Source organism: Aquarana catesbeiana, linkage group LG12 (assembly GCF_042186555.1).
Source record: "Aquarana catesbeiana isolate 2022-GZ linkage group LG12, ASM4218655v1, whole genome shotgun sequence".
Lineage (NCBI taxonomy): Eukaryota > Metazoa > Chordata > Amphibia > Anura > Ranidae > Aquarana > Aquarana catesbeiana.
The window spans coordinates 30,610,892-30,637,830 of record NC_133335.1 but is presented as its reverse complement, the minus strand read 5'-3'; the positions used below and the strand labels follow the sequence as shown (position 1 = coordinate 30,637,830).

The window sequence follows — 26,939 nt, the reverse complement described above, 5'->3', positions numbered from 1 at the left end:
GCTGAGTAACTGTGGATAGATAGGAGCTGGCAATTAGCCGACAGCTGAGCAGCCATCTCAGAGAAGGAAGGGCTGACCCCAGCCCTGACAGGAAGTTGTCCCTGGTTTTGTTGCCACCAAGTTGAGCATCCCATAATTCATATTCCCCATCCAAGTAATTACCCCTAATATAACATTAAAAACAAGCTCAAACACTGTCCCTTGCATCTGGAGAAAGTGTAAAGAATACTTGTTGCCTGGCTGTGCAGGAGTGGAGAACCCAATCACCAGCGGCTCCTACGGGGGTGAGTAATATGCTGCGTACACACGAGCGGACTGTTTGACCAGTCTGGTCCGACAGACTTTCTGCGGCCTTCCAATGGACTTTCCCAATGAACGGACATGCCTACACACGATCACACCAAAATCTGATGGATTCGTACGTGATGACGTATGACCGGACTAAAATAAGGAAGTTGATAGCCAGTAGCCAATAGCTGCCCTAGCGTCGGTTTTCGTCCGTCGGACTAGCATACAGACGAGCGGACTTTTCGATAGGAACTGGGTCCGGCGGAGTTCCGACGTAAAGATTTGAAACATGTTCCAAATCTAAAGTCCGTCAGATTTTTGACCGAAAAAGTCCGCTGAAAGTCCGATGAAGCCCACACACGATCGAATTGTCCGCCGGACTCGGTCCGTTGGACCAGTCCTGTCGAAGAGACCGCCTGTGTGTACGCGGCATTACACTTGTATTGCTCCACTGCCAGTTTGCAAACATTCTAAAGGAAGACAGTTGCGGGAGTTGGGGCTGTTTTCTCTGCCAGTTTGGCAGGCCTGGTATGTCGTGGTTATGAAGGTTTAAAAACCTGTTTTGCGTTGCTAACCTATGAGCCTTTACAGCTGTTAACCTACAAAAACATGTAAAGTTGCTAGCTATTGTAAAAGGATGCCTACAACATCTCCTACTGCAGGGGAAAAGAAGGAGACATGATCACATTTTTAGAATTCAGCCAGGAACCGTTCCAAGGCTGCTGATGACAACGCAGATAGGTCTTTGGTGTCTTAGTTGGCAAGGTATGTATGACACCTTGATACTTATGGCACTTTTTTGCTGTTTAAATACATGGTATAAGCAACATTTCTTCTTATAACCTGGCCCTTTTCTGTGTGGTGCACAATGTAGATGTGTTCTGTTTAATATCAGTATGTGACTGGGAAGCAGAGAATCGCATCTCATTACCAGTGACAAGTCAGCAGGGTGAGATCCAAGCACCTGGCAGCCGCTATTTCACTGGGACTGGGAGCTGTTCTGAGCTGATGTTAATTATGCCTTTGTAGAGACTGGGGGCCACAGACTTTACTTCATTCCACAAGCCGCACCAACTGCACTAAACTCAATGTGACCACTCCCAAGCATAGCCCTGTCCTCTCGTTTCCAGTTAAATAGACTTGACCTAAATGGGAAGCCAGAAGTGGAACCCCATACCCAGGGGACACAGCATAAAGTCCTATTACCATAATTAAGATGACTGGCTGCTAACCTGCTACCTGCAATAGATTGGCTGATTATGACTTCACAGTAGGAGTCTCATTTTTATGGAGTGAGAAACTGCTGGTGTCTGAAGCTGGTCATAGTAATCAGTCTGCCAGAATTTGTGCCTAGAGAATGGCGCTGGTAACTTCTACCACATCTCTCCCAGAGGATCCACTCATCCTAACTTCACCTAACCCTTATAGTATACCTCCCTTAGGACCAGGGCCGGGACAAGGGGTGAGCAGGAGGGGCTGCTGCCCTGGGCAATGTGGCATCATTTGGGGTGGGTGGGGGGCCCCGTGGGGAGATTGGAGGAAGGGAATATGTGTTGGGAGGGAGAATTGGGGGGGGGGGGGGCAGCAGGGGGTAGGAATTGTTATAGGAGGGGAGATTTGGGTGGAAGTGCTGTTTTTTTTTAGGGGGGGGTGAATTTGTGTTAGGATGGGGGATGGGAGAAGAGGATTTGTGCTAGGAGGGGGGGGGGTTGTGCTAGAAAAGGGGATATTTTGGGGGAGACTTCTTTTTTTGGGGGGTGGGGATTTGTGCTACTAAGGATGATTGGAGAGTATTTGTGCTAGAAAGGGATTTTTTTTTTTGGGGGGGGGTAGTAATTGTGCTTGGAGGGGGAATTGGGGGGAATTTGTGCTGGGAGGGGGTATTTGGAGTGTGGGGGGAGAGAGGATGTGTATTCGGAGGGGAAATTTGAGGAGTAGAATATCTGTGCTAGGAGTGGTGATTTTTTTTTTTTGGGGGGGGGGGTCGTGTTGGGATGGGGGATGGGAGAAGAGGATTTGTGCTAGGAGGGGGGGTTGTGCTAGAAAAGGGGATATTTGGGGGAGAATTTTTTTTTGGGGGGGGGGGGATTTGTGCTACTAAGGATGATTGCAGAGTATTTGTGCTAGAAAGGGATTTTTTTTGGGGGGGGGATGGTAGTAATTGTGCTAGGAGGGGGAATTTGGGGGATTTGTGCTGGGAGGGGGTATTTGGAGTGTGGGGGGAGAGAGGATGTGTATTCGGAGGGTAAATTTGAGGAGTAGAATATTTTGTGCTAGGAGGGGTGATTTTTTTGGGGGGGGGGGGATTTGTGTTGGTGGGCAAAGATTTGTGCTGGGAGGGAGGATTTCAGCAGGGGAGTGGATTTGTCCTGGGAGTAGGGGAATTTATGCTTAGTGGGTAAGCATGAAGATTCGTGTTCAATTTTTGGGGTGGGGAATTTTTGCTGACACATAATGCTCATACATCTTGGAGAGCGCAGTTTGGCATGTTCCTCCCTGGGCTCTAGATGACCTCTTCCGGGCACTGCTTAGGACTGAATTAACCCCTTGTTAGTGCATACCTTCCTCGCCTATGTATTCGCCTTCCAAGTTCTTGGTGATAAAAACTACTTTTTCAGCTGAAAGTGCGTGTATGAACCAACCAGTTCACTGTTGGCCTTCCAATTACAGGAATGTTCTGGTCCGTGCCGGGACAAGGTCATCCAGTGCCCAGAAGAAAGACACCAAACTGTGCACCCTCTCCTCTCCTTCCTCCCAGTTTATTTATACACTCCACTGGTATAAATGGGCTCTTACTGCATAGTACTGTAAACGTATGTACCATGCTGCAGTACACACGTTACACACAATGTACCTATCTGATTAATAAAATGTAAGTTTTTTGTAATATTTTTTATTATAAAAGTAAAAGAGGACACCATAAAACTAGTGCAATATTTGACACTGTTTTTGATAAACTAACGCATCAATATCTGGTTGGATGGAAGAAGTAAACAAATAATAAAAGTAATGGCTGCACTCCATAGTCGATCAAAATTCCTTTCTTCAGAACATCCCAAGTGTTGACAAAAACAGAGACCTGGTAGACACGTTTCACACACTTCAGGTGCGCTTAATCAATCAGACCGTCAGGCTTCCTATCTCACCTGGAGCAGCGAGTCTTCTTGTATGGATGGAAGAAGAAGTAATCCTCAATGAATTCTTAATGAATTCTCAAGGTGCTCATCAGATATTTTGGTTCTAATTTTGCACTTCGTGTGATTCATCCTTGAAAATAGTTGCTGCTCCCAAATATAGTTGCTGCCGAAAACTGATGACAAGAATAAGGCGTGATTGTGAAGAGTGTGAGATTTTTCTTTGGGAAGATAAAACATACACAAGTCCACTAAAGAGACACTGTCAAACTTTTCCTCGGCAGCATTCCCAAAGTGTAAGCCCATTTTTTACAAAAAATGAAAACCTTTTTAAGAAAGTTTATGATTTTGTGTTGGGTCACATTCATCTTGGGCTGCAGGTTGGACAACCTTGTCTTAGAACAATTGCCAAGATCACCAGTAACTTTTTCTCCAAGCCCATGTGACAAATGACACATGGGCTTGGAGACACTGGGTATTTGACAGGAGTGCTGTTTTCTCATGAACAAGAAAATGTCAAAGCATCAACGACATTGTTTTGTCACGTGTTGGATACCTCTTTAAGACCAACCACCCTCTTGGTTGGGAAAAAACTAGTTAGTAAATACAGACAATCCTTTCAAACATTTCTACACGTCAGGGCCAGAATCTCAACAAATGTAGCATTTTACAAGTGCCCAAAGCAAGAATGGTGACTTTATTGTGGCACGCTACTCCAATTCTGGTCAAAAAAGGGAAATCAATGAGGGAATAAAACAAGTCACCAGGTCTGCAGATGGGAGAGATTTGGACAATAGGTTGCAGTCCGCAGATACGAAATTGTGTAACTCCAAAGGCTTTTAGAAAAACATTCCACGTGCTACACTATGGCTAGTTGCAGGAGCCGCTCTTATAGTGTATAGCCCTGTCCCATCTCCACCTCTATAGATGAGAAAAATAAGTCTGTGCAGAATTAATTGATTTTCCCTCTTTAGAAAACACCAACAAATTATACACTCGGAACAATGGGAGATACAATAATACATCAGCTTTTTGTTGGCTATCGACAAAGTGGCATCTAAAAAAAGGATGTGCTTCTTTTGTGGTTAACCCTTAACACCTCACTCAATGGAAGAACTATTACAAATCGCTTTACAAAATAACTTACAGACTTCAGATATAAGGAAGAACATCGAATGATAATACGAACCGGACAGAGGGCCCTATGAATTAAAGTTTCAAAAAGAAGAGCTGTTCTTGCCCATAGTCAACCCAACACATTGTCCTTTTCAGTTTCATAAGAACTCAAAAGGGTTTTTTTTTTTTTTTTATCTCATAGAGAAGGAGGGAGGATGTGGGGGCTCTACACTTTTTAAAAGCCAGCTTTCTTCAGAACATATTTCACATCTTCCTCGTTGCTGGGAAGCTTAATGACTCTATGGGTAGGAATGCCATGTTCTGCTGCAGCTATTACAAAACCTAATGGCACACAAATGACTGGGATACATCAACATAGTATTGCAAGGATGTATATCAGTTTATAGTAGGGAAGCGTTAAAACTCCTATCAAGCTTTAATTGCTGTCTTTGTCCCCACTGGTGATAAAAAGTTGTTACAGCTGTCCCAAGAATAGAAGGTGAGAGGAAACCTTTCAAAGAGAACCTATGTTTCGGTGGCAACTAAGACAATTTCCTCACTTAGAAGAGAATGCCTCTTCCTGTTCTAACTCCAAAACAGGAAATTAGAAAATCTCCCTAACAGGAAACAGCGAAAAATCCCTGGCAGGGTTTTAAAACCTTCCCTACTCTATTAAAAGACAAGACCTTAGATACACTTTATGACCTAAGGCCCCTTTCACGTGAGAGCTCTGATCGGGTCCACTTATCCGTTTTTCAGGCGGACCCAATCGGACCCTCCATTTTTGTTTGTGGAGCGGCGGATGTAAACGGACTTGTGTCCATTTACACCCACCTACCTCCAATCCGATCCAGCAAAAACAAACGTAAAGGTATCCGTTCACTTCCATCTGGCTAGATCAGATCGAAGGAAAGTCGGGTGCCAGAGTCCGTTTACATCCAAATGCCCATAGAGGGCTGTGTCCGTGTCTGCTCTGCATTAACTGAGCAGACACGGACCTGTCATCCACCCACTCTGCTCTGCCCAGCAAGGGGATCAGCGGACAGATCCCCTGCTGAGCAAACCAGAGTTAGGCAGAGTCTAAGAAAAGGGCCTTATGCCCTGTACACACGATAGGATTTTCCGATGGAAAATGTGTGATAGGACCTTGTTGTCGGAAATTCCAACCGTGTGTGGGCTCCATCACACGTTTACCATAGGAATTTCCGTCACACAAAATTTGAGATCTGGTTCTCAAATTTTCCGACAACAAAATCCGTTGTTCCGATCCGTTGATCCGTTGTTCGTGTGTACACAATTCCGATGCACAAAGTGCCACGCATGCTCGGAATCAAGCAGAAGAGCAGCACTGGCTATTGAATTTCATTTTTCTCGGCTCGTCGTACGTGTTGTACGTCACCGTGTTCTTGACGTTCAGGAATTTCTGACCAACTTTGTGTGACCGTGTGCAAGACAAGTTTGAGCCAACGTCCGTCGGAAAAAATCCCATGGATTTTGTTGTTGGAATGTCCGATCAATGTCCGATCGTGTGTACAGGGCATTACAGTGTATGAGGGGCAGAGATACAAACCACTCTGATTCCACCCAAAACTGGAGTCTTTAACAACTATAAGCCCAGGAAAACCCATTTTAGTCTTAATACCCAGCACTTGCAGAATAGTTCAGGCAATCTAAGATATTAATCCCATGCAAAATATTATATTTTTTTCTATTAAGAGCAAATGTAGCTCTAAATGGTGGTCTGTTCTTTATATCCCATAAATAATTCCTTTGCTAAATTCAGGTCACTTGCCCTAAGGCCTAGCAGGAGTAGATGTGAAGCAGATTTTGATTTGGCCAGTGGCATATCTACGACACCTTTCAAGGCCTACAGCGCTTAGAACATGGGAGCCCTGGAGCCCATTCATAATTGGAAAATCTTCTCTCGGATTTGTGACCCACCTATATAAAATATTATATTAATAATTTATATAAAATAAAATATTTCATCAGGCAAATCCCATAAAATTAAGAGAACTGAGTTTTTAGTCTCTTAAAATGTCAGTTTTGTAAATTAAAAAAAAAAATTAGCAAAATGTTAGTCATCAGACTTGTGAAAATCACAGTTTAATAAACAGATTGCTTGGGAAACGTTTAATAAATTAATAAATATTCACTATGCATAAATGTTTAGGATTAATCACGAAGCCAAGCGTGAGTTGGTAAATTGTTGAAAGTTGGATCGGTACAGGCGGCTTCTTGTGACTGAAAACAGGGCATGTTCTGCAACAAAGCTGTATTCAGAGAACATACCAAAACTATCATTGATTAACCCTTTCCCATCAGCCGGATGCTGATAAACTATGTGGCAGCACGGAGGTGGGCTTTATGCTATGCAGACACATATATACACGTTGCTGTTTTGTGCTGGAAATGTGCTCATTTGCTCCCCTCTAACACATGTGATCACACTGTTAGCGACAGCTCCTGGTCAAAGTGTCGATAGGTAGGAGATAGGATAGTCTTCAGAATGAGTGTGAAGCAGTTGTAATGGCTCAGGCATTACGATTTCGTATATGGCTGGTGGGAAGACGTTAAAGGAAGCCTTCTGACCTTCTGAGAATGCTTGTTGCACACTGTTATACTGATCCATCAGTCATTACTTTATGAGTCACTGACCAGCCAGGGACAACTATGCAAGAATATGGAGTAAAGGTCAGTGACTCAAAATTCTGAAGCAAGAGGGTCAACATAACAGTCCTGCAACCAACATTTTCAGATCAGTGAAGGCAACTTTCCAGTTTCTCAGGTTTTCTGGGAGGCCTTTTAACTGCCAAAACTTTTCCTCTTGCCTTTGTCTAGCTGCAACCTTCTCCCATGCACTTTTTTTTTTTTATCACCGGAACACATAAAGCAATGCTGCTAAGGATGAATCCTTTTATGCCTTCCAAAATTTTAGCCCTCAAGTTAAATAAATTTACTGTCTCACTGGTAAACTCAGACCAAACAGGATTTATCCCTGGAACGTCGATCAATATTAAGATTTGAAGACTTTTTACTAATCTGTGGGTCCCCAACCTCTCCCAGACCCCTAGAGCCTTTGTAGCATTGGATACTCACAAGGCGTTTGATTCCATAGAATGGCCTTATTCGGTTTCTAATTCAGTTTCTACTAGGGTTGCACCGATACTAGTATCGGTGCCGATACCAAGTATTTGCACAAGTATTACTCGTGCAAATGTACCGATACCTGAAACTGATATTTTCACGCTCGGTTCTTTGAGCTGTCAGTGGGGTCTCCCCTGTTGACAGCTGAAGTGTTAAAGAAGTCCGGTATTTGGAGCCGTCAAAAAAAAAAAGCAGCTGGCAATATTTATTAACAACATTGCTCAGCTGAAACACTAAAATAAAAAGAAACATTGTTTCTTTTTGAATCTTTCTGTTTCCTCATCTGCAGATCAAAGGGATGAACGAAAGTTCCTCTGTTTAACCCCTTTATAAACCCTTAATTTACTCTAATCAGCCTTAATTAACTCCCTATTTTCCTCCATTTAATTATTTTCCTGCTTTTTTTTTTTTTTTTTTTTGTTCACGTCTATTTTATAAACGATAAACAATTAAAACTTTTTTTGGTCTACTTTGTTAGTGAATATTTTTACACATATATATTAACATATATTTACTAGGCATGTGCAATTCGTTTCGTTCCGAATTCGTAACGAATTTCGACAAATTCGTTAATTCGGGAATATCCGAATTAACGAAAACCCGTTTAACGAATTTTTTCCGAATATTCGTAAATTCAATAAAATTGGACATTCTTAAATTCGGGCATTCGTACATTAGTAAATTAATGAATTCGTAAATTTGTAAATTCGAAAATTCGGAAATCTGAAATAATAGTTAACTAATAATAACTTAACTATTAGTAATTACTAGTAACTTTTAAATTATAGGTATTGTAATTTCCTTTCAAATTTGGCTGTTAGTGAACGTAACACATACAAATTTATCAGAAGTTATGAATGATCCGAAAAAACGTAATGGAACGTAATGAATTAATAATAATAAATAATAATAATAATAATAACAACATTTTATTATTATTATTTATTATTAATTTGTTCAGTTCCATTTGTTTAGATGCAGAATTCATTTTGGATAATTCGTAACTTCGGATAAATTGGTATTTGTTACGTTCACTGACAGTCAAATTTGAAAGGAAATTACAATACCTATAATTTAATAGTTAGTTACTATTTCAGATTTTTGAATTTTCAGTTTTTGGATTTTCAAACTTCGAATTTACAAATTTCCGAATTTTCTAATTTACAAATGTACGATTTCACAAATTTCCGAATGTACGAATTTACAAATGTACAAATGTAAAAATGTACGAATGTATGAATGTTCAAATGTACAAACAAACGCATTTACGAATTTAGGAATGAACGAATTTACGAATCGCGATCATAACGAATGACCCGAAAAACGAAAAAAAATAATAAACTAATGAAACAACAATGAAAATGAACAAATTTTTTGGCTGTGCACATTACACATTTCACATCACAAAAAAATCTATTTATTTCATTTGTAAATAACTCTTCAATGCTTTGTACCGTTGCTGACAGCTGAAGTTAACAGTTGCAGTAGGTACTGGTAATTGGTATGGGCGAATACTAAAAAAAAGTATCAGTACTTATACTCGTTGTAAAAAATGGTATCGGTGCATCCCTAGTTTCTACATATATTCGGATTCTGTGATAATTTTATTACTCAGATACAGATCCTTTATACACAACCCCTAGTGCGGCTGCGAATTAACGACCGTATTTTTTCCTCATTCATTATGCAATGGGGCACTAGACAGGGATGTCCTCTCTTGCCCTTGTTGTTTGCCCTATCAATTGAGCGAAACTCATGCACAAATACACCCTGTTGAAGGATAATCCGATCTGTATGTTGGAAGAACGAGTCTCACTATATGCTGATCAAATGTTGATTTACCTCTCTGCTCCACAGCAGTTCATATCTGAAGTCTTACCAATTGTTCAGCATTTTGGGTACTCTTCAGGGTTCAACGTTAATTGGTCGAAATCACATATATTCTCCATGGACCCAGAACTCTCCTTCACTCTTCCACCAGATTGCCCACTACGAGGATGAATGCTTTTGTTTCTGCAACTCTATATGGGCTGGACATAAAGAGCTGATCTAGTACAGTGGTCTTCAAACTGCAGTCCTGGGGCCAGATGCAGCCTTTGCTTACTTTTATCTGGCCTTTGGGACACTTTTTCACCCACTAATACCAACAATGGGGCATAATTCTGACCCCCCCAACCCCAATGAAGGAGCACAATTCAACCTAATGACACCAATGATGGGGCACGTTTTCTCCTAATGACACCAACAATTGGGCCCAATGATACCAATGATGGGACACAATTCCTCCCAATAATACCAATGAAAGGGCACAATTCCTCTCACTGACACTGAAGATGGGGCATTGTTTGTTTTTTTCCACTGATTTTGGGACCTTTTCTACTCCCTATGGCCACAGTCCAGCCCCCCAAAAGTCTGAAAGACCTCAAACTGGCCCTTTGTTTAGAATGTTTGGAGACTCCTGGTCTAGTATATGCATGGATCTGAGATATGGGCTAAAATTTGGTGACTGCCACAATTGTGTCTTATATTTTCTAAGGCAGAATAAGTGGTCTGCTGTGAGCGTCCATCTGTTCTGGTGGCTCTGTAGGGTTTTTGTATCCATAAGGGATGCTGGAAAATGATGTATAACAAACATTTCACTATGGATTCTTACAAAAGGAGAGGAAAAGTTAATGTGTACAGTAACTTGTGCTAGTCAATAACCATGTACAATTTTTACAACTGTGTACAGAGAACATGTCCTTCATTGTAGGTGCAACAGTGAGGATAATGTGATGCAGCACCTTAGTGACCTTTCACAAGGGCTTCTGAGTGTGCATAGAACTTCAACACTGCAACGTATCATCATTAAAGTACAATTAAAGGCACAACTCATTTTTATAGGTTTGGATAGAGTGGAGAGGGGTTAGAGTCACTGTATGTGTCCCTATGGATATTTATTCTCTCTAATTCTCCTGATAACTAATGTCACCAGGGATAAACATGAGCATAAATCCACATTTTTGATTTGCCACCAGAAATTAAATGGTAGCAAAATCTTCCAGTGGGAACATTTGTTCTGGAGAGGATTTCTCTTACGTTGGAGAGATATCTACTCACAACCTGTTTGGGCCTACAGGACAGGAAGTGAAGGGAATTCTTCATAATACAGATGGCAGAAAAAAAAACCTGACAGTGGTTATAACCCTCCCCCATTCTATCCAAAATGTAAAAAAAAGGATCGTCTTTAGATTTTTTTTTTCATTTCTATAGCTGGGATTTTTAAAAAATTAAACCTACTGAGCATTGGTAAGCAGTAACTCGTGGCAACAAACCACAGTGTAAACCAAGTTATTTAAAGTTTCCAGCCTAAAATTCTTTTTTTTTTTTTTTTTTTTGTTTTGTGTTGTTTTGTTTTTTTTAGGATAGGAGGAAGGGTTAAGTTTGCCATTCACGGATCTAATTTTGGACACTTCCTGCTTAATCAGCTGAACTTCGATCCATGGGTGACCCTGCTGGCACCACCCAGCTTGATCAAATAATGGAAAATTGTTGGGCAAATGATGACTGCAGCCATTCGGACACAGTCACTGTTTGGGAGTTCTGACAGCCATGGGCATAAGCTGTCAGCAGTGCCAGGACAAGACCATCCAGCGCCCAGGGCAAAGATGCCAAACTGCGTCCCCTCCTTCCCTTAGGGTTAGAGTCAGGGCACACAAATCCCTGCAATAAACCATAGCACCCAGGGCAGCCGCCCCTCCTGCCCACCCCTTGTCCCGGCCCTGGCTGTCAGAATACAATAGTTGGCAAGGTTGATTCCTCCATCAGTTTATTACTGATGGATGGATCTCTTGGATTTCATTCATTCTGCCCACAGGCTGAACAAAACTGATCAGTGCATATGGCCAATTTTAGACCCTTTGTAGGGTTTTACTGTTATCCATGGCATTGGTGAGATTTCTCCTCACAATGACAAAGGTTTCACTGGACAGAAAGAGGGGTAAATCTCCAACAAGGACACATGATCTGACAAGGCTTCTAATTCCTCTACACACTTGTGAGCAAGGTGCAGCGTTGTGTGGCGGGCAGTGAACACACAGAGCCCACGTTAGGCGATAGCAATATATTGAAGGAAGGTCCAACACAACACAGTTAGGCCCGGCTGGCAGGCACGACCATCTGGAGCCACTTATACCAGCAGCTTGTAGACTTGAAAGATGCCAGCACCAAAGGAGGAGAAGAATGCGGCCTGGCTGAACCACTCCCAAAGGGGTGGCTTACTGAAGAATGTAGACATACTCCCTGCACTGTTCCTACTCCTCCGGAACCTCTCCCTACCACTATGTACTGAGCCTGCCAGACAAGGAACCTGGCCGTATACTAGTCACTCACATAAAGTGTGCCAGACCCGGGGGCCAGAGTCTTAAATAGATTCTGCCTGACCCAAGATGGCCACTGAAGTCACATGGAGCACCAGCGTTCAATCAGACAGCTGCCTCCTTGTGACCACAGGAAGTCACTGAAGAACCAAGTTCCTCACACCTGCAGTGGGGAGTACAGACTGCACCTGCCTATGCGCTATCCAACACAAGAAGATGTTTTGTCTGGACACACACTGAAATGATCATGTAAATGTTATTTACTTAATTACCCTGCTTTACCACTTTTGAGAAAGCTAGATTTCTGCTCTTCAATTCCAAGATCCCATTAGGACGAGATTCCACTCTCCTTTTTGAACGGCTCATTCATTTTTAACATTAAACATTTCAGCTGAGAGAGTGAGATTACCCTGGTGCAAGAGCAGGGTACAAAGTTTGTGGCAATAGGGACTTCGTCTGTAGTCTGAATACTTCTTTATATGCATGAATTCAAAAAACTGGTTCTGGGTTGGTAGTCTGGCGTTATTTCTGACGAGCAAACAAAAGAAAAACTCGCTGCTTAAAAAAATAATGTGTTGCAAAGTGCTTCGTCAAAAACTCGAGGGAAAACAGCATTGCTGCTAAAAGCATAAAAAAACAGTTTTTACTTCTACTTTGAAAGATATTCCTTTCAGATTGAAATGTAAAAGAAAAGTAAAAGTACTTAAACTATAGCCACAAAAATATCCTCGCAACATGTGGTCTAGTGTGTGCAGCGTTACAAACCAGCATATGGCGTTGGATGGGTTTGTACCCCTTTGCTGTGCTTTAAAAAGCAGAAAACAGATGGAAAAGAAGTTAGTTTGTCTCCCTGCATCTCTCTTCCTTCTGTGTTATTTGGCTGTAATACATAGATATTTATGTACCTGATTCCAAAGTGGCAGCTACACCTATCTTTAAAGGACCAGTAATCCTCATCTTCTTATATGTAAGAGATACCAACACTCTTCACAGATAGGTGTGAAACATCCCAGGAGATTGTCAGAGTCAGAAAACTGAGATAAGGTTTGAGTTTAGAGATAATTTCCTGCTTCTAGCTGGTTTCCTGTCCAGCTAAAGCGGACCTCTAATAAATAAATATAATATATATATATATATATATATATATATATATATATATATATATATATATATATATATATATATATATATATATATATATATATATATATATATATATATATAAAATATATTTTATTTTTCTTATTTGCTCCCTTGCACCTGCTGAAATTTACAAAGCAGTTTATATTGCAATACTCACATTCAGTTCAGTGCTGTCCCTGCAGTACTACTTCCTTGCCAGTAGGTGCTGCCAGGTGGAATGAGGCCAACATCATCCAACTTTCTTCCTGTGAGCCCAGGCTGTCATGGGTCCATACTTTGGCAAGGGACCCTGGAGTGGAAGTTCTGATTTAAAGGGTATAGTCACTCTGAAGTGATAATTCAGTCTTGGGTGGATACTGTCGGTTTTCCTGGCCTTCTTACAGTGAGATCTTCACACCAAAGGTCCTGGTTGTCTCATACCTGTATACCCATTACAAAGCCAGGCATGTGTTAATGCGTCCATTGTTCTTGCTGCATTCTGTGGAACGTACACTATAAAAAGCAAATAATAATTCACCCAACCACTCCCCGATCCCCTCCCCCCCCGCGCGGGGTACAGGTACAGAGATCTCAGACCTGGTGTCTTCAAGACATTTAGGGTCCTGTGCACACTGAGAGTTTAGCTGAGGCTGGAGGGCACAGATTCACCATTCAGCCATGCTGCTGGTAGCCTGTCAAACTCTATGGGAGTCTGACGGCTGCTGCAGCTGGCTGGCGCACTTAGTGGAATGTACGTTGAGGGCAGTATGCACCCAAGGATCAAATGCCCAAGATGCAAGCAGTTTGCGTTCCAGGCATTCGTCCCTGGGTGCATACAGCCCCATTCAGCCGCAGCAGCTGTCACACTCTTATAAGGGGCATTCGTCCCTGGATACATACTGCTCTAAACAGCCCCATTCAGTTGCAGCAGCTGTCACACTCTCAAAGGGGGCATTTGTCCATGGATGCATACTGCCCTAAACAGCCCAATTTAACCACAGCAGCTCTCACACTCTCATAGGGGGCATTCATCCCTGGGTGCATACTGCCCTAAACAGCCCCATTCAGTCGCAGCAGCTGTCACACTCTCAAAGGGGGCATTTGTCCCTGGATGCATACTGCCCTAAACAGCCCAATTTAACCACAGCAGCTCTCACACACTCCTAGGGGGCATTCGCCCCTGGGTGCATACTGCCCTAAACAGCCCCATTCAGCTGCAGCAGCTGTCACACGCTCTTACTGGGCATTTGTCCCTGGGTGCATACTGCCCTAACCAGCCCATCATGTGTCACACTCTCCTAGGGGGCATTCGTCCCTGGGTGCATATTGCCCTAAACAGCCCCATTCATCCCCAGCAGCTGTCAAACTTTCATAGAATTTGAAGAGCTGCCGGCAGCAGATCTGGCCTGTGTCCTCCAGCCACAGCTACAAGCCGAAGCCTCGTGCATCGTGTTAAACGCCCATTGTATATGAAGCCTAAGCCCGGGTTCACACTGGTACGACACGACAGTTATACGACTGTGGACCCAATTTTGCCCTGCCGGGCTGTGCGCTCGGAATAGGTGCTAGTATGGATTTTGGGGGGGACCCCACGCTGTTTTTTCGGCGTGGCGGGGTTCCCCTTAAAATCCATGCCAGATCGAAGGGCCTGGTATGGTCTTGGAGGGGGAACCCATGCCGTTTTTTCTTTAAATTTGGCGTGGAGTTTCCCTTCAAGATCATCGGAGCACAAGTCGCATGCCAAAGTCGTATCGGTTAAGACGGCGAGTCGACACGGACGTTTTTACAGCCGCTTTTTTTTTGCAGCTTAAAAACGCCTGTCTATGTTAGTCTATGGCTTCATGCCCACCTAGGCGTTTTTGAGCTGCAAATGGCATAGGTGTTTTTAAGCTGTAAAAAAAACCCAGGACCAGTGCGTTCTGTGGCGCGGCGCTAGAGCTATAAAAACGCGCAAAAACGCTAATGCAAAACGTGGTAAAAAAAAACGCGTTTTTAACGCCGCTTTTTCCAGGCGTCGGACCTAGCTTTACAGCACGTTTTTTTAAACGTCCGTGTGCATGAGGACTTATGGTCATCTGATTGCATATAAAAACTACCTAAACTTGGTTTTGCATTATAGTCATCTGATTGTATATAAAAACTACCTAAACTTAGTTTGGAAATTGCCGTCACTCTTTTCCTAACATTGTTGATGATTTCAGCAAGCATTAATACATTGTGATGGATGTTGAGTCTTGAGAAGACTCTGGGACGGTTATGTTTTCTTACAATTTCCTGTAGATGTTAGTCTGTGTTATTGTACACCAGTCTTACGGGGTTTCTTTTCTCTTTTATGTCTTTTTTTTTCCCCCCTCTTCCTGTATCAAACTACCATGAACACGAATTCACGACGATCATCCCTACCAGCGAGTTCTGCAGGTCCGACCATCCGAGCATCCTCATATCCAAAGCCGAACCCTGCTACCATGGCGACAGCATCGTGTGGCTAATGGCCTGCGGAGACAGAAGAGAGACTGGGTGATTCCTCCGGTCAATGTACCAGAGAATTCGAGGGGACCATTTCCTGAACAGCTGGTGCGGGTAAGTGTCACTGAACTGCCGCTGACTCTGTCATTATACAGTATAGGAATACAGCGTTCTCTGCATCAACAATGGACACTCTATAACGTTATCTCATAAAAACGAGGACACATTGACATTTGGCAGCCATGATAATCGAGTTACATTGTTACAAGGATGTTGTTGAACAAGGCAAAGTGCTGAAACACACACAACCAATCAGAAGTCATCTAGCGGTTTTTTCTGCCTTACCCTCTTAGCCTCAAAATATTCTAGCCCCCTAGAAAGGAAATATCCCCATGGGGTTCTGTGTTGCAGACAAAAATTCAAATGGGATAGAAAAATCTATAAATTTTATTGAAAAAAGTATTGACATACAATTGCATGAAAGAATGCTAAAACATGAGCTCTGCAAGTGAGGCCATTGCACATACATACGGTAATACAACCGTACAGGTACGTGAGCAACATAGCATGGTATAGATATATATAGTCATGCTGATACACTCCGACGCGTTTCAACCATTAATTCGTAGAGGTCTTCTTCTGGGGGAAAAGAGTACAAGAGAATGTTTTGTAAAAACACTTGCATTTAACCACTTGCCACCCGCCGGCTGTCATATGACGGCCAGGCGGTGCAGCTCTCTTTGTGGGAGGGCGTCATATGACGCCCTCGCCTTCCCTGCCCACCAGGGGGCACGCGCGCGCCCGCTGTGTCACTGGGCACCCGACGCGTGTGCCCGGCGGCCGCGATGTCCGCTGGGCACCTGCGATTGCCCGGTAACACGGCAGGACCGTGGATCTGTGTATGGAAACACACAGATCCACGTCCTGTCAGAGAGGAGAGGAGACTGATGTGTGTTCTCAGTATAGAGCAACACCGATCCGTCTCCTCCCCTTGTGAGTCCCCTCCCCCTTCAGTTAGAAACACTCCCTAGGAACATAATTAACCCTTCGATCACCCTCTAGTGTCAACCCCTTCCCTGCCAGTCACATTTATACAGTAATCAGTGCATTTTTATAGCACGGATCGCTGTATAAATGTGAATGGTCCCAAAAATGTGTCAAAAGTGTCCGATATGTCCGCCACAATATCGCAGTCACGATAAAAATCGCAGATCGCCGCCATTACTACCCTGTTTCTCCGAAAATAAGACCTACGTGATTGTCAGTGATGGCTGCAATAAAAGCCCTACCCCCCAAATAAGCCCTACCCTGTTTCCCCCGAAAATAAGCCCTACCCTGAATATAAGACCTACAAGGACTTTAACTAGGGCTTATTTGGGGGGTAGGGCTTATATTGCAGGCATCACCGACAATCACGCTAGGTCTTATTTTCAGGGAAACAGGGTAGTAAAAAAAAAAATAAATAAATAAAAATGCTATAAATCTATCCCCTATTTTGTTGACGCTATAACTTTTGCGCAAACCAATCAATATACGCTTATTGTGATTTTTTTTTTCACCAAAAATATGTAGAAGAATACATATCGGCCTAAACTGAGGAAAAAATTTGTTTAAAAAAAAAAAAAATTTGGATATTTATTATAGCAAAAAGTAAAAAATATTGTGTTTTTTTCCAAAATTGTCGCTCTTCTTTTGTTTATAGCGCAAAAAATAAAAAACACAGAGGTGATCAAATACCATTAAAAGAAAGCTCTATTTGTGGGGAAAAAAATAATAAAAATTTCATTTGGGTACAGTGTTGCATGACCGCGCAATTGTCATTCAAACTGTGACAGCGCTGAAAGCTGAAAAATGGCCTTGGCAGGAAGGGGGTGAAAGTGCCCTGTATTGAGATGATTAAACAACAATGTGAGTCAATAGTCACACACACAAAAGAAAAGAAAAAAATTTACAGTTTTAAGCTCATATTTACCACTGATGGCCGTATAAATAGCCTCCAAAGTGCTGTACCCAGAGATTGGCGACAAGATCCAGGCTGCACGGTCAGAGCACCCGGACCACCACACAAAAGCAAGCCGTCCAACCAGCCAATGAAAGGGCCCACAAGAGTCTGTGCTTAGACCCCCACCGGGCTTGGTGGACGGCTTGCTTGTTCATTGGCTTGTTGGACGGCTTGCTTCTGTGTGGTGGTTCGGGCGCTCTGACCGAGCAGCCTGGATCTTGTCGGCAATCTCTGGGCACAGCACTTTGGAGGCTATTTATAGGACCGTCAGTGGTAAATATGAGCTTAAAACTGTACATTTTTTCCTTTTCTTTTGTGTGTGTGACTATTGACTCACATTGTTGTTTGAATGCAAGTATTTTTACAATACATTCTCTTTGTAGAGTTCTTGTACTCTTTTCACCCAGAAGAAGACCTCTACGAATTAATGGTCGAAACGCGTCGGGGTGTATCAGCATATACCTATACCATGCTATGTTGCTCATGTACCTGTACGGTTGTATTACCTTATGTATGTGCAATGGCCTCACTTGCAGAGCTCATGTTTTAACATTTTTTCATGCAATTGTATGTCAATACTTTTTCAATAAAATTGATATATTTTTCTATCCAATTTGAATTTTTGTCTGCAACACAAAACCCCATGGGGATATTTCCTTTCTATTCATACTCACTGGGGCGTGCAGCAATCCTTATCTCCCCTGTGTATCGCTTCCCTTTTTGAATATTCTAGCCCCCTTTTTTTGCAAATATGATGTTGCTTAACGCTAAGATCGCTAAGTGAAGATATCCTGATGTGCTGTCAGAATCCAATCTGTTAGAACAACAGAATTTGCCAACAAGTATGTATTGTATTGCAAATAAGTAAAAAATCGCACTAAATTAGTAATAAAAAGTGTATATAAAATAGATAAATTGTAACATAAAGTCCATAAAAATGTATAATGGAAATACACTCAATTGATAAGGGAACAAAAATCCAGAAAAATCGAATTGTTCTGAAAGTGCAAATGCAAAAGTGTCCACGCTAGTGATGTGATGAAATAAATCGATCGAATTGGTGTCATAATCCATCCTCCATCACCAAATAAATGTGAATCCACCACCAGCTGTATGAACTGCTCACCAGCTCCTATTGACCCCTTGTTATAGAGGGTCAATGTACGCCTGTGGCTTAACACCCACCCGGGGGCCTTTTATTTTTACTTCTCAGCACTGCTCCACACTTCCCAGAGTCACCTGTTAGATAGGTATGGAGTGGGGTAACGAAAAAAGAGACCAGAGGCTCTGTATAGCGTAAAAATCCTTTTGCAGGTTTATTGTAAAAAATCCATATACTTACATCGTAAATGGAAAGTAAAAAGTAGAAAATAAAACGCCTAAAGTCTGATGTGTCCGGCCGTACACACCAAAGACAACCTGTTCGTCTGAACACGGGAGTGGTGGTGATGTCAGCACGTTGCTCCTGTCCTATGCGTTTTGTCACAACTGACGCTGTTTACTGTATGTATTGTGAAATGCTACTTGAAGGCTAAAACAACTAGAGGGGGATTCAGGTGTGGCGGATTTGTGCTGTGAGGTGGGGGGGGGGGGGGATTTGGGGGTGAAATAAAATTTCTTCTGGGAGGGGGAAGAACAGGTTTTGTGCTGAACAGGATTGGGCTGGGGGTGGCAAAAATTTGTGCTGAGAGGAGTGATTTGAGGGGGGAAATAAGAGGATATGTTCTTGGGGGAAATTTGGGAGAGGAGATGTGCTAAGAATTATAAGTGCACATATATTTGCAGGTAAACAAATGTGCATTTTTTTCTTTTTTGGCATAGGAGCCTGCAAAGCATTATGGATCATGGGTGCGATGCCAGGCTCCTGCAGACTCATCCCCCAGCTCTATGTCTGTACCTCTGTGCAGGTTTTTCAGTTACAGATCTTGAGGGCGTGTCAATGGACTACAAGTGCAGTGGTTATCACCCTTCTATTCCATTGATAACTACAAGTACATCTGTGCAGCGCAGAGCATGCTATCATGGGGGATTTTAGGGGGTGGGGGGTTCCGCTTGGTACCATGTTACTTGGTACACCCTAAATACCTTCAAAAGGTGGAGTTAGCCTTTAAAGTTTTTACCCATGGAGAGCAAAGAAACACATTCACTAAAGAGGATCTTCAGGCACCCCCCAAAAAATTTAAACATTTTAATATAAGGACACTTACCTGTCCAGGCATCCAGCAGTGTCCTCACCTGAGCCGATTCTTCAATCGGGTGGCTGGCGCCACCATCTTGACTAAGGGAAACCAGCAGTGAAGCCTTGTGGCTTCACAGCCAGGTCCCTACTGTTAAGTTTCCCTGAAGGCTGTGTGAAAAGGAGAGGGGGTTAAACTTCCAGCTCAGTTTGCTGCTCCTGTCGAAAACAATGGCTCTGCGGGAGGGATCCCCCATCAACACAGTCAGGGAATCGAGCGATTTTTCTTTCCCGCAACCCGTTGTTGCAGGAAAGAAAATGTAATCATCCATAGCCTGCCTTAGAAGAACATACATAGGGCCTAGGATCGTAGGATTCTTTCCCCACCCCCGACCTAATAGCACTGGGACTTGATACATGGGCGCACAGGTGCGTTGGGAAGGGACTTTTTTGCCAGGAATTGTTTTTCCTAAAAGATGTTCTGCAAAAGTAGACTGTTCATACCTACCTCTCTGGTTGGCACTGATACAGATCATCACTTTGCTGAAGAGCGACAGCTGGACATCCAAAAATAAAGTGATGGCTGCGTCCTCCACCGAGTGCTGTGGTTCCATCCGCTGGCCTGAACATCACTAAATATACAAAGTTCAAAAGAGTGTCAGATCAGTGAGCCGAGAGCCCAAAAACGATTGACATCGGTGTTCGTTAAACAAGACAATATAAAACAACCAACGCGTTTTGGGTGTGTTCAGAGGTTATCCCTCTTTGTCAGGGCTCCTGGGAGGACTCAGAATGGCAGAATCTCCACAATTCATTGTATGAAAAATAAAAAAAAAAGGGACAAAGGAGTAAAACAGCAGCAGCACGCTCATCGTGGCACAGTAAGGTAATGTAGCAGCCGGTGGCAGAGACCACACCCCGTGGAGGGGGGACCAGATATCCAACAACCCTAAGGAGTGTGCTGGATTCTGACGTTTTCAGTGGCTGTAAATCATTTGGCTGTAAATCCCACACCTGCTGGAGAGCTGAGTATGAATGTCTGTGTGCAAAAAAATGATTTGAGATGAGAAAAGACCTACTAGATTGTACATTTACAGTATGTCTGAGCAGGTGGCAGGCGTTATTCACACTTCCAGTACGAGAAGACATTCATTTGAATAAGAGATGTTAATCTGACATGCAATTAACCTGTTTGCAGTTTAGATGACTGTCAGTAAGTGGTTAAATCTCTACACCAATTAGACGCTTCCATGTAGTGTAGCGCATATAGCGGCAACTACTGAACAGTGTGCTAAGGTGGCCTCTAGTGGTCGTTATTGGGTACAGCAAATTACTTTGCAGAAAATTAGATGTGCGTTAATTTAACTATAGATGAGTAGGTTAGTAAAGGATCAGTTCCCAAAAGAATAGACCTTACCTTTTCCTTTCTGCAGGTTTTAATGCTATAACCTAGAGAGGTAGGAGTTGTCTCATAAAACAGCTATGAATGACATATTGGAGGTGAGACTTAAAGGGGTTGTAAACCCTCAAGGTTTTTCACTTTAAGGCATACTATGGGGGTCGCTGAGGGACCCCAGAAGAGGAGGATCGGGGCCACTCTGTGCAAAACCAACTGCACAGAGGAGGTAAGTAGACATTTTTGTAGACTGTGCACTTTGCAGGTGCAGTTGCTCCAGAGCTTAATAAATAAGGTAAAGCTTCACTTTGAAAAGAATGCCCAATCACATGCAAGAAAAATAAACAAAGCATTTTTGCTACATATGATTGGATGATGGAAGTCAGCTGAACTTCCCCTAATTTATTAAAGTGGTTGTAAAGGCAGAAGGTTTTTTTTATCTTAATGCATTCTATGTATTAAGATAAAAAAAAACTTTCTGTGTGCAGCAGCCCCCCTCCTAATACTTAAGCCTCATCTCGATCCAGCGGTGTTGCATGATAGACTCGGCTCTCCAGAACTCTCTCTCCTGATTGGCTGAGACACACAGTAGGCACCATTGGCTCCCGTTGCTGTCAATCAAAGTCGGTGAGCCAATGAGGAGAGAGGCCTCCATGGCTCCGTGTCCCAATGGACACACAGAGCAGCGGCTAGGCTTGGGTGCCCCCATAGCAAGCTGGTTGCTGCAGGGGGGGCACTCAACAGGAGGGAGGGGCCAGGAGAGCCCGAAGAGCGACCAAAGAAGAGGAGGATGGGGGCTGCTCTGTGAAAAAAAACTGCACAGAGCAGGTAAGTAGAACATATTTGTTAAATAAAATTAAAAAACAAGACTTTGGTATCACTGCAAGCACTGGAACAACTGCATTGCAAAGTGCACTGTCTGTTTGCCTTTAGTAAATCCACCCCCCATATGCCTAGCTGATAAAAACAGAGGCATTGCCTCTCTTTACTATTTTAGTCAAATCTCTCATTACTGATCTTCTTCTGAAAATGCTAATTGCCTGGCTGCCACCGGTCTAGTTAGATCAGCAGACATTTTAGTCTACATCAGGTGTAGGCAACCTTTCGGGCACCAATGTTCCCCTTTCTCATCTGCCCCACTGCTTACCTCCCTGCACATCTGCCCCACCGCGGTACCTCCATGCTCTTCTGTCTCACCGCTCAACATCTTCTCATCTGTCCTAACATTGAACTTATCTGCTCATCTGCCCCACCACTGTATCCCCTTTCTCATCTGCCCCACCACTGTACCTCCTGCACATCTGTCCCACATCTGTTCCCCCTGCTCTTCTGCCCCCACCACTGTAACACCCCCTGCTTATGTATTCCAATGATGTACCTCCTTTCTCCTCTGTACCCCTCTGCCCCACCTTTATACCCCATGCTTATGTATTCCAATGATGTACCTCCTTTCTCCTCTGTACCCCTTTGCCCGACCTTTGTACCCTTCTGCACAACCACTGTAACCCCCTGCTCCTCTGTCCCACCAATGCACCTCCTTTCACATCCGCCCCACAGCTGTACCTCCCTGCACATCTGCTCCACCGCCGTACCCCCATGCTCTTCTGTCTCATCGCTCAACCATCATCTTCTCATCTGTCCTAACACCAAAATGTATCTGCTCATCTGCCCCACCACTGTAACCCCCTTTCTCATCTGCCCCACCACTGTAACCCCCATCTCTTCCCTCCCACCACTGTACCTCCTGCACATCTTCCCCACCACTGTACCCCCTTGCTCTTCTGTCCAACCACTGTAACCCCCCCTCTGCTCATCTGCCCCACCACTGCACCTCCCTGCACATCTGCTCCACCACCGTATCCCCCATGCTGTTCTGTCTCACTGCTGAATCACCTTCTCATCTGTCCTAACACTGAACTTATCTGATCATCTGCCCTGCCACTGTAACCCGCTTACTCATCTACCCACCAATGTACCTCCTGCACATCTGCCCCACCTCTGTAACCCCCTGCTCATCTGTTCACCAATACTACCACCTTTCACATCTGCCCCACTGCTTTTCTGTCCCACCACTGAAACCCCTTCTCATCTGCCCCAACACTGAACCCCCTGGCTCTTCTGTCCCACTGTTGAACCCCCTGCTCATCTCTTCCACCCCTGCACCCCCCCCCCCTGCACATCTGCCCCACCTCTGTACCCTTGTGCTTATCTGCTCCACTGCTGTACCCCTGTTTTCATCTATAATATGCAGAGTGGTGAAAGGAAGCAGAGATGAGACACATCTACCTGTCCTGGCACACTCATCCTACTGATCCACCTTCTCGCATTCAGCCCACGTGATGTGATGTATATAGGATGTATGTGATGTATTTGATGCATGTGATGTATGTGATGTATGTGATGTCACATACAAGCATCTGGGAATGGATGTGCAATGATGAGCTTAGGTCAGGGGCATTTTATGAAAGCAGAGGGCCTGTGTTTAGATTATAAGTTGGGCCCCCGCGACTTATTGAGAAAAAAGTTGAGAAAAAGTGTGGCGCTCCAAAAAGGCACCGGATTGCACTGAAACGCACAAAAAATTGCATTGGAGCCCAGTGCAGTAAAAAAAATAAAAAATAAAAAAGAATCTGAAATATATCCAGAAACGCATCAAAAGCGCACTGGAACGCTCCAAAAAACGGTGCATGCAGAAATGCATCCGGAGTTCGTTTTTGTGGCGTGAACCAGCTCTTAACCATTTGCTGACCACCCGCCACAGATGTACCGAGGCAAGGTGGCTCGGCTACGCAAATCGCCGGTACGATGATTCGTGCACTAGCTTTTGTGGGCGTGTGTGTGCGGTCCGATTGGCCAGCAGGGGAGCCAATCAGCGGGTCCGGTGGACTTGATGTCTGCTGGCCGCCTGCGATCGTTCCCCACAGAGACAGAATGGGGATCTGCCGAAGTAAACAAGGCAGATCTCCGTTCTGACGGGATATGACACTGAGATCTGTCTTCCTGGTAAGCAGGAAGAGGGATCTGTGTGTTGTCCCAGTGAGCCCTTCCCCCATACAGTTAGAAACACACTGAGGCAACACAGTTAACCCTTTGATCGCCCCTGATGTTAACCCCTTCCCTACCAGTGTCATTAGTACAATGTCAGTGCATATTTTAGCACTGATCACTGTAATATTGTCACTGGTTCCCAAAAAAGTGTCAAAAATGTCAGTTAGGTGTCCGATCTGTCCGCCGCAATGTCGCAGTCCCGTTAAAAAATCGCTGATCACCGTCATTACTAGTAAAAAAAAAAAAAAAATCAATAAAAAATGTCATATATCTATCCCCTATTTTGTAGACGCTATAACTGTTGCACAAACCAATATGAGCATGTCTGAGCAAAACCTGTACTGGGCAACATGTAGACCAGGGGTAGGCAACCTCCGGCACTGGTGCCGCAAGCAGCACACAAAGCCTTTTTTGCCGGCAATCGACTCCCTTCCCATCAGCAGAGCAGTGCAGGGAATGCGTCAGTGAGACACTAATGCATTCCAATGTCAGAATTCCTCACACCTGCACTGAGGGGGAGGCACTGTGCCCCCCACACATTGTAAAAGGTGGGAAACATTGTTTGGTTCTCTAACTTTGCTGTAGCTGCGATCGTCAGCTTTTGTGATGGGGAAGAGATTGGGTGCAGTTCTGCTGGGGGGGGGCGGACAGTCCATGTTTCCAGGAGGAAGAGGACTGTCATTGGCCACTACTCAAGCCAATCACAGTCTTGCTAGCCCCGTCCACCATCTGGAGGAAGAGGACTTGCTTAGTTGCCACTGCCAATCTCAGAAAGAAGGGATTTCACTGTGACTGAGAAAACAAAAATTACTTTTGCTGCGGCGTGGAGCCGCAGCAAAAGCGTTTTTGATGCGTTTTACCACGTTGCAGTACAGTCCAGTGCAGGGAAAAATGCAGCATGTTCTACTTTTTTTTTCTGGAAAGGACCGCACTGGTCTGAACTATACCATCAGAAACCATGTAACCTGCTTTCCATGCGTTTCTGATGCAGAAAAAAAAATGCACTTTGCTGCATGTGATGTGAACTGGCCCTTAGGGCTAGTTTACACTTGCTTCAAAACAAGGGGTTAACCACTAGGGGGCCATCAAGGGGTTAATGTGTTCCCTAGTGTGTGTTCTAACTGAAGGGGGGAGGGGACTGTGTAGGGGAGATGACAGATCGCTGTTCATACTCTGTATGAACAGAGGATCTGTCTATACTCCCCTCAGAGAACCGGGATCTGTGTGTTTACACACACAGATCCCAGTTCTCCGTGTGCCCCGAGTGATCGCGGGAGCCCGGCGGTGATCGTGACCGCCGGGCACTCGCATCGGCTCCCCACGGAGCAAGCAGGGGGACTTGCGCCCCTAGTGGCCAAATCTAGAAGCGACATAACATGACGGCGATTCGCGCAGCCGAGCCATGTTGCCGCAGGCTGGTCGGCAAGCGGTTAAATATACAGTATACTTCAATAGAATTTAAATCCATATTGTGTGCACCAAATGCCTTTGCAAAGCCAGATGTTACCTTGTAAAAGTAGTGGTGGCATCATCATTGGATTGTACAAGCACAGAGCTGTGGGAGGGGCCCAGCAGGCTCCACCCACTATAGACTGCCTGCAGAAAAGCACAGGAGGGGGGGCGGAGACCAGACCAGTCACTCTGCAGAAGGTGAGAGAGCGGCAGTGAGCGGTCTTTATTGTACATAGAGAAAGTCTCACACTGGATTACTGCACAGACCAGGAAGAAATACACAAAGCACACAAAGATTCAAGGAAGGACATACATGATGAATATATTTAGGCAATATTTGCCGACCCCCCGGAGTTCAGCTTTAACAAGACTTCATTTTACATAACCGTCCAAAGGTTTTTTTTTATTGCAGAAAGATCGCATCACAAAGACAAGTGCAAGGTCATGCCTGACGAAGGGGTCCTGGGCGACTCCGAAACGTTGCACTTGTCTTTGTGATCTGATTCCTCTGCAATAAAAAAATCTTTGGACGTTGATTGTTGATCCATGGTGCGCTGGCAAATATATTCATGGTCTTTTTTTTTGTATAATCTTTATTTTCTTTTTTTAAGTTTACAACACAGAGAGACGTCACAACAGGATAACATCCAACCAGGAGAAAAGGGAGAGGGAAGGAGGAGGGGAAGGGGAAGGGAGGAGAGGAGAAGATTGGGGAGCTTGTAATCCAGTCAAGGTATAATCAATAACCATGTGAAACGGGAGGCATGTCCACATTTATCCGCCATGAGAGCACCCTTCTTGTCCTGGACAATCGATCCCTATGGACAAGCCTCCCTTCCCAATTCGGGGGGGGGAGGTAGGGTGACCATAAGCTTTAGGCCCATAAGCACTCGTACAACCACTCGGCCTCCGTTATGCATACATCATGAGTGTACCCCCCAAAAAAAAGCCTGGCGCAGTCAATAACCTGTTGACCGTCCAGAGGGTTTGAAAAGGAAGTAATGAGTACACTGGAAATTGTGGCACAACTTTTAGCACTTAACAACCATAACAAGGAAAATAGAGATAAAGGAAAGGAATTTGGAATAGGAAAAGGATGGTTAAGGATAGCAAGCTAAGGAAAGAGTAGAAGGCAAGCAGAACTGGTCTCACCGGATATATTGAGGTGTCTGGTCCACTTTAAGCAGACCTCGAAGAGGTTGAGGACGGTTCGCCTGGACACGGCTTCCAAAGG

At 44.0% G+C, this 26,939-nt stretch overlaps 1 protein-coding gene across 2 annotated transcripts in view; it reads left to right on the top strand.

Annotated features, from left to right (window-relative positions):
- CDH4 (cadherin 4) overlaps positions 1–26,939 on the top strand; it is a 1,105,063-nt gene that overhangs the window by 831,422 nt on the left and 246,702 nt on the right. For both annotated transcript variants that reach the window (XM_073607535.1, XM_073607534.1), the window contains exon 4: positions 15,572–15,745. In XM_073607535.1, the coding sequence (XP_073463636.1) occupies positions 15,572–15,745 (174 nt within the window). The remainder of the gene's footprint in view (positions 1–15,571; positions 15,746–26,939) is intronic.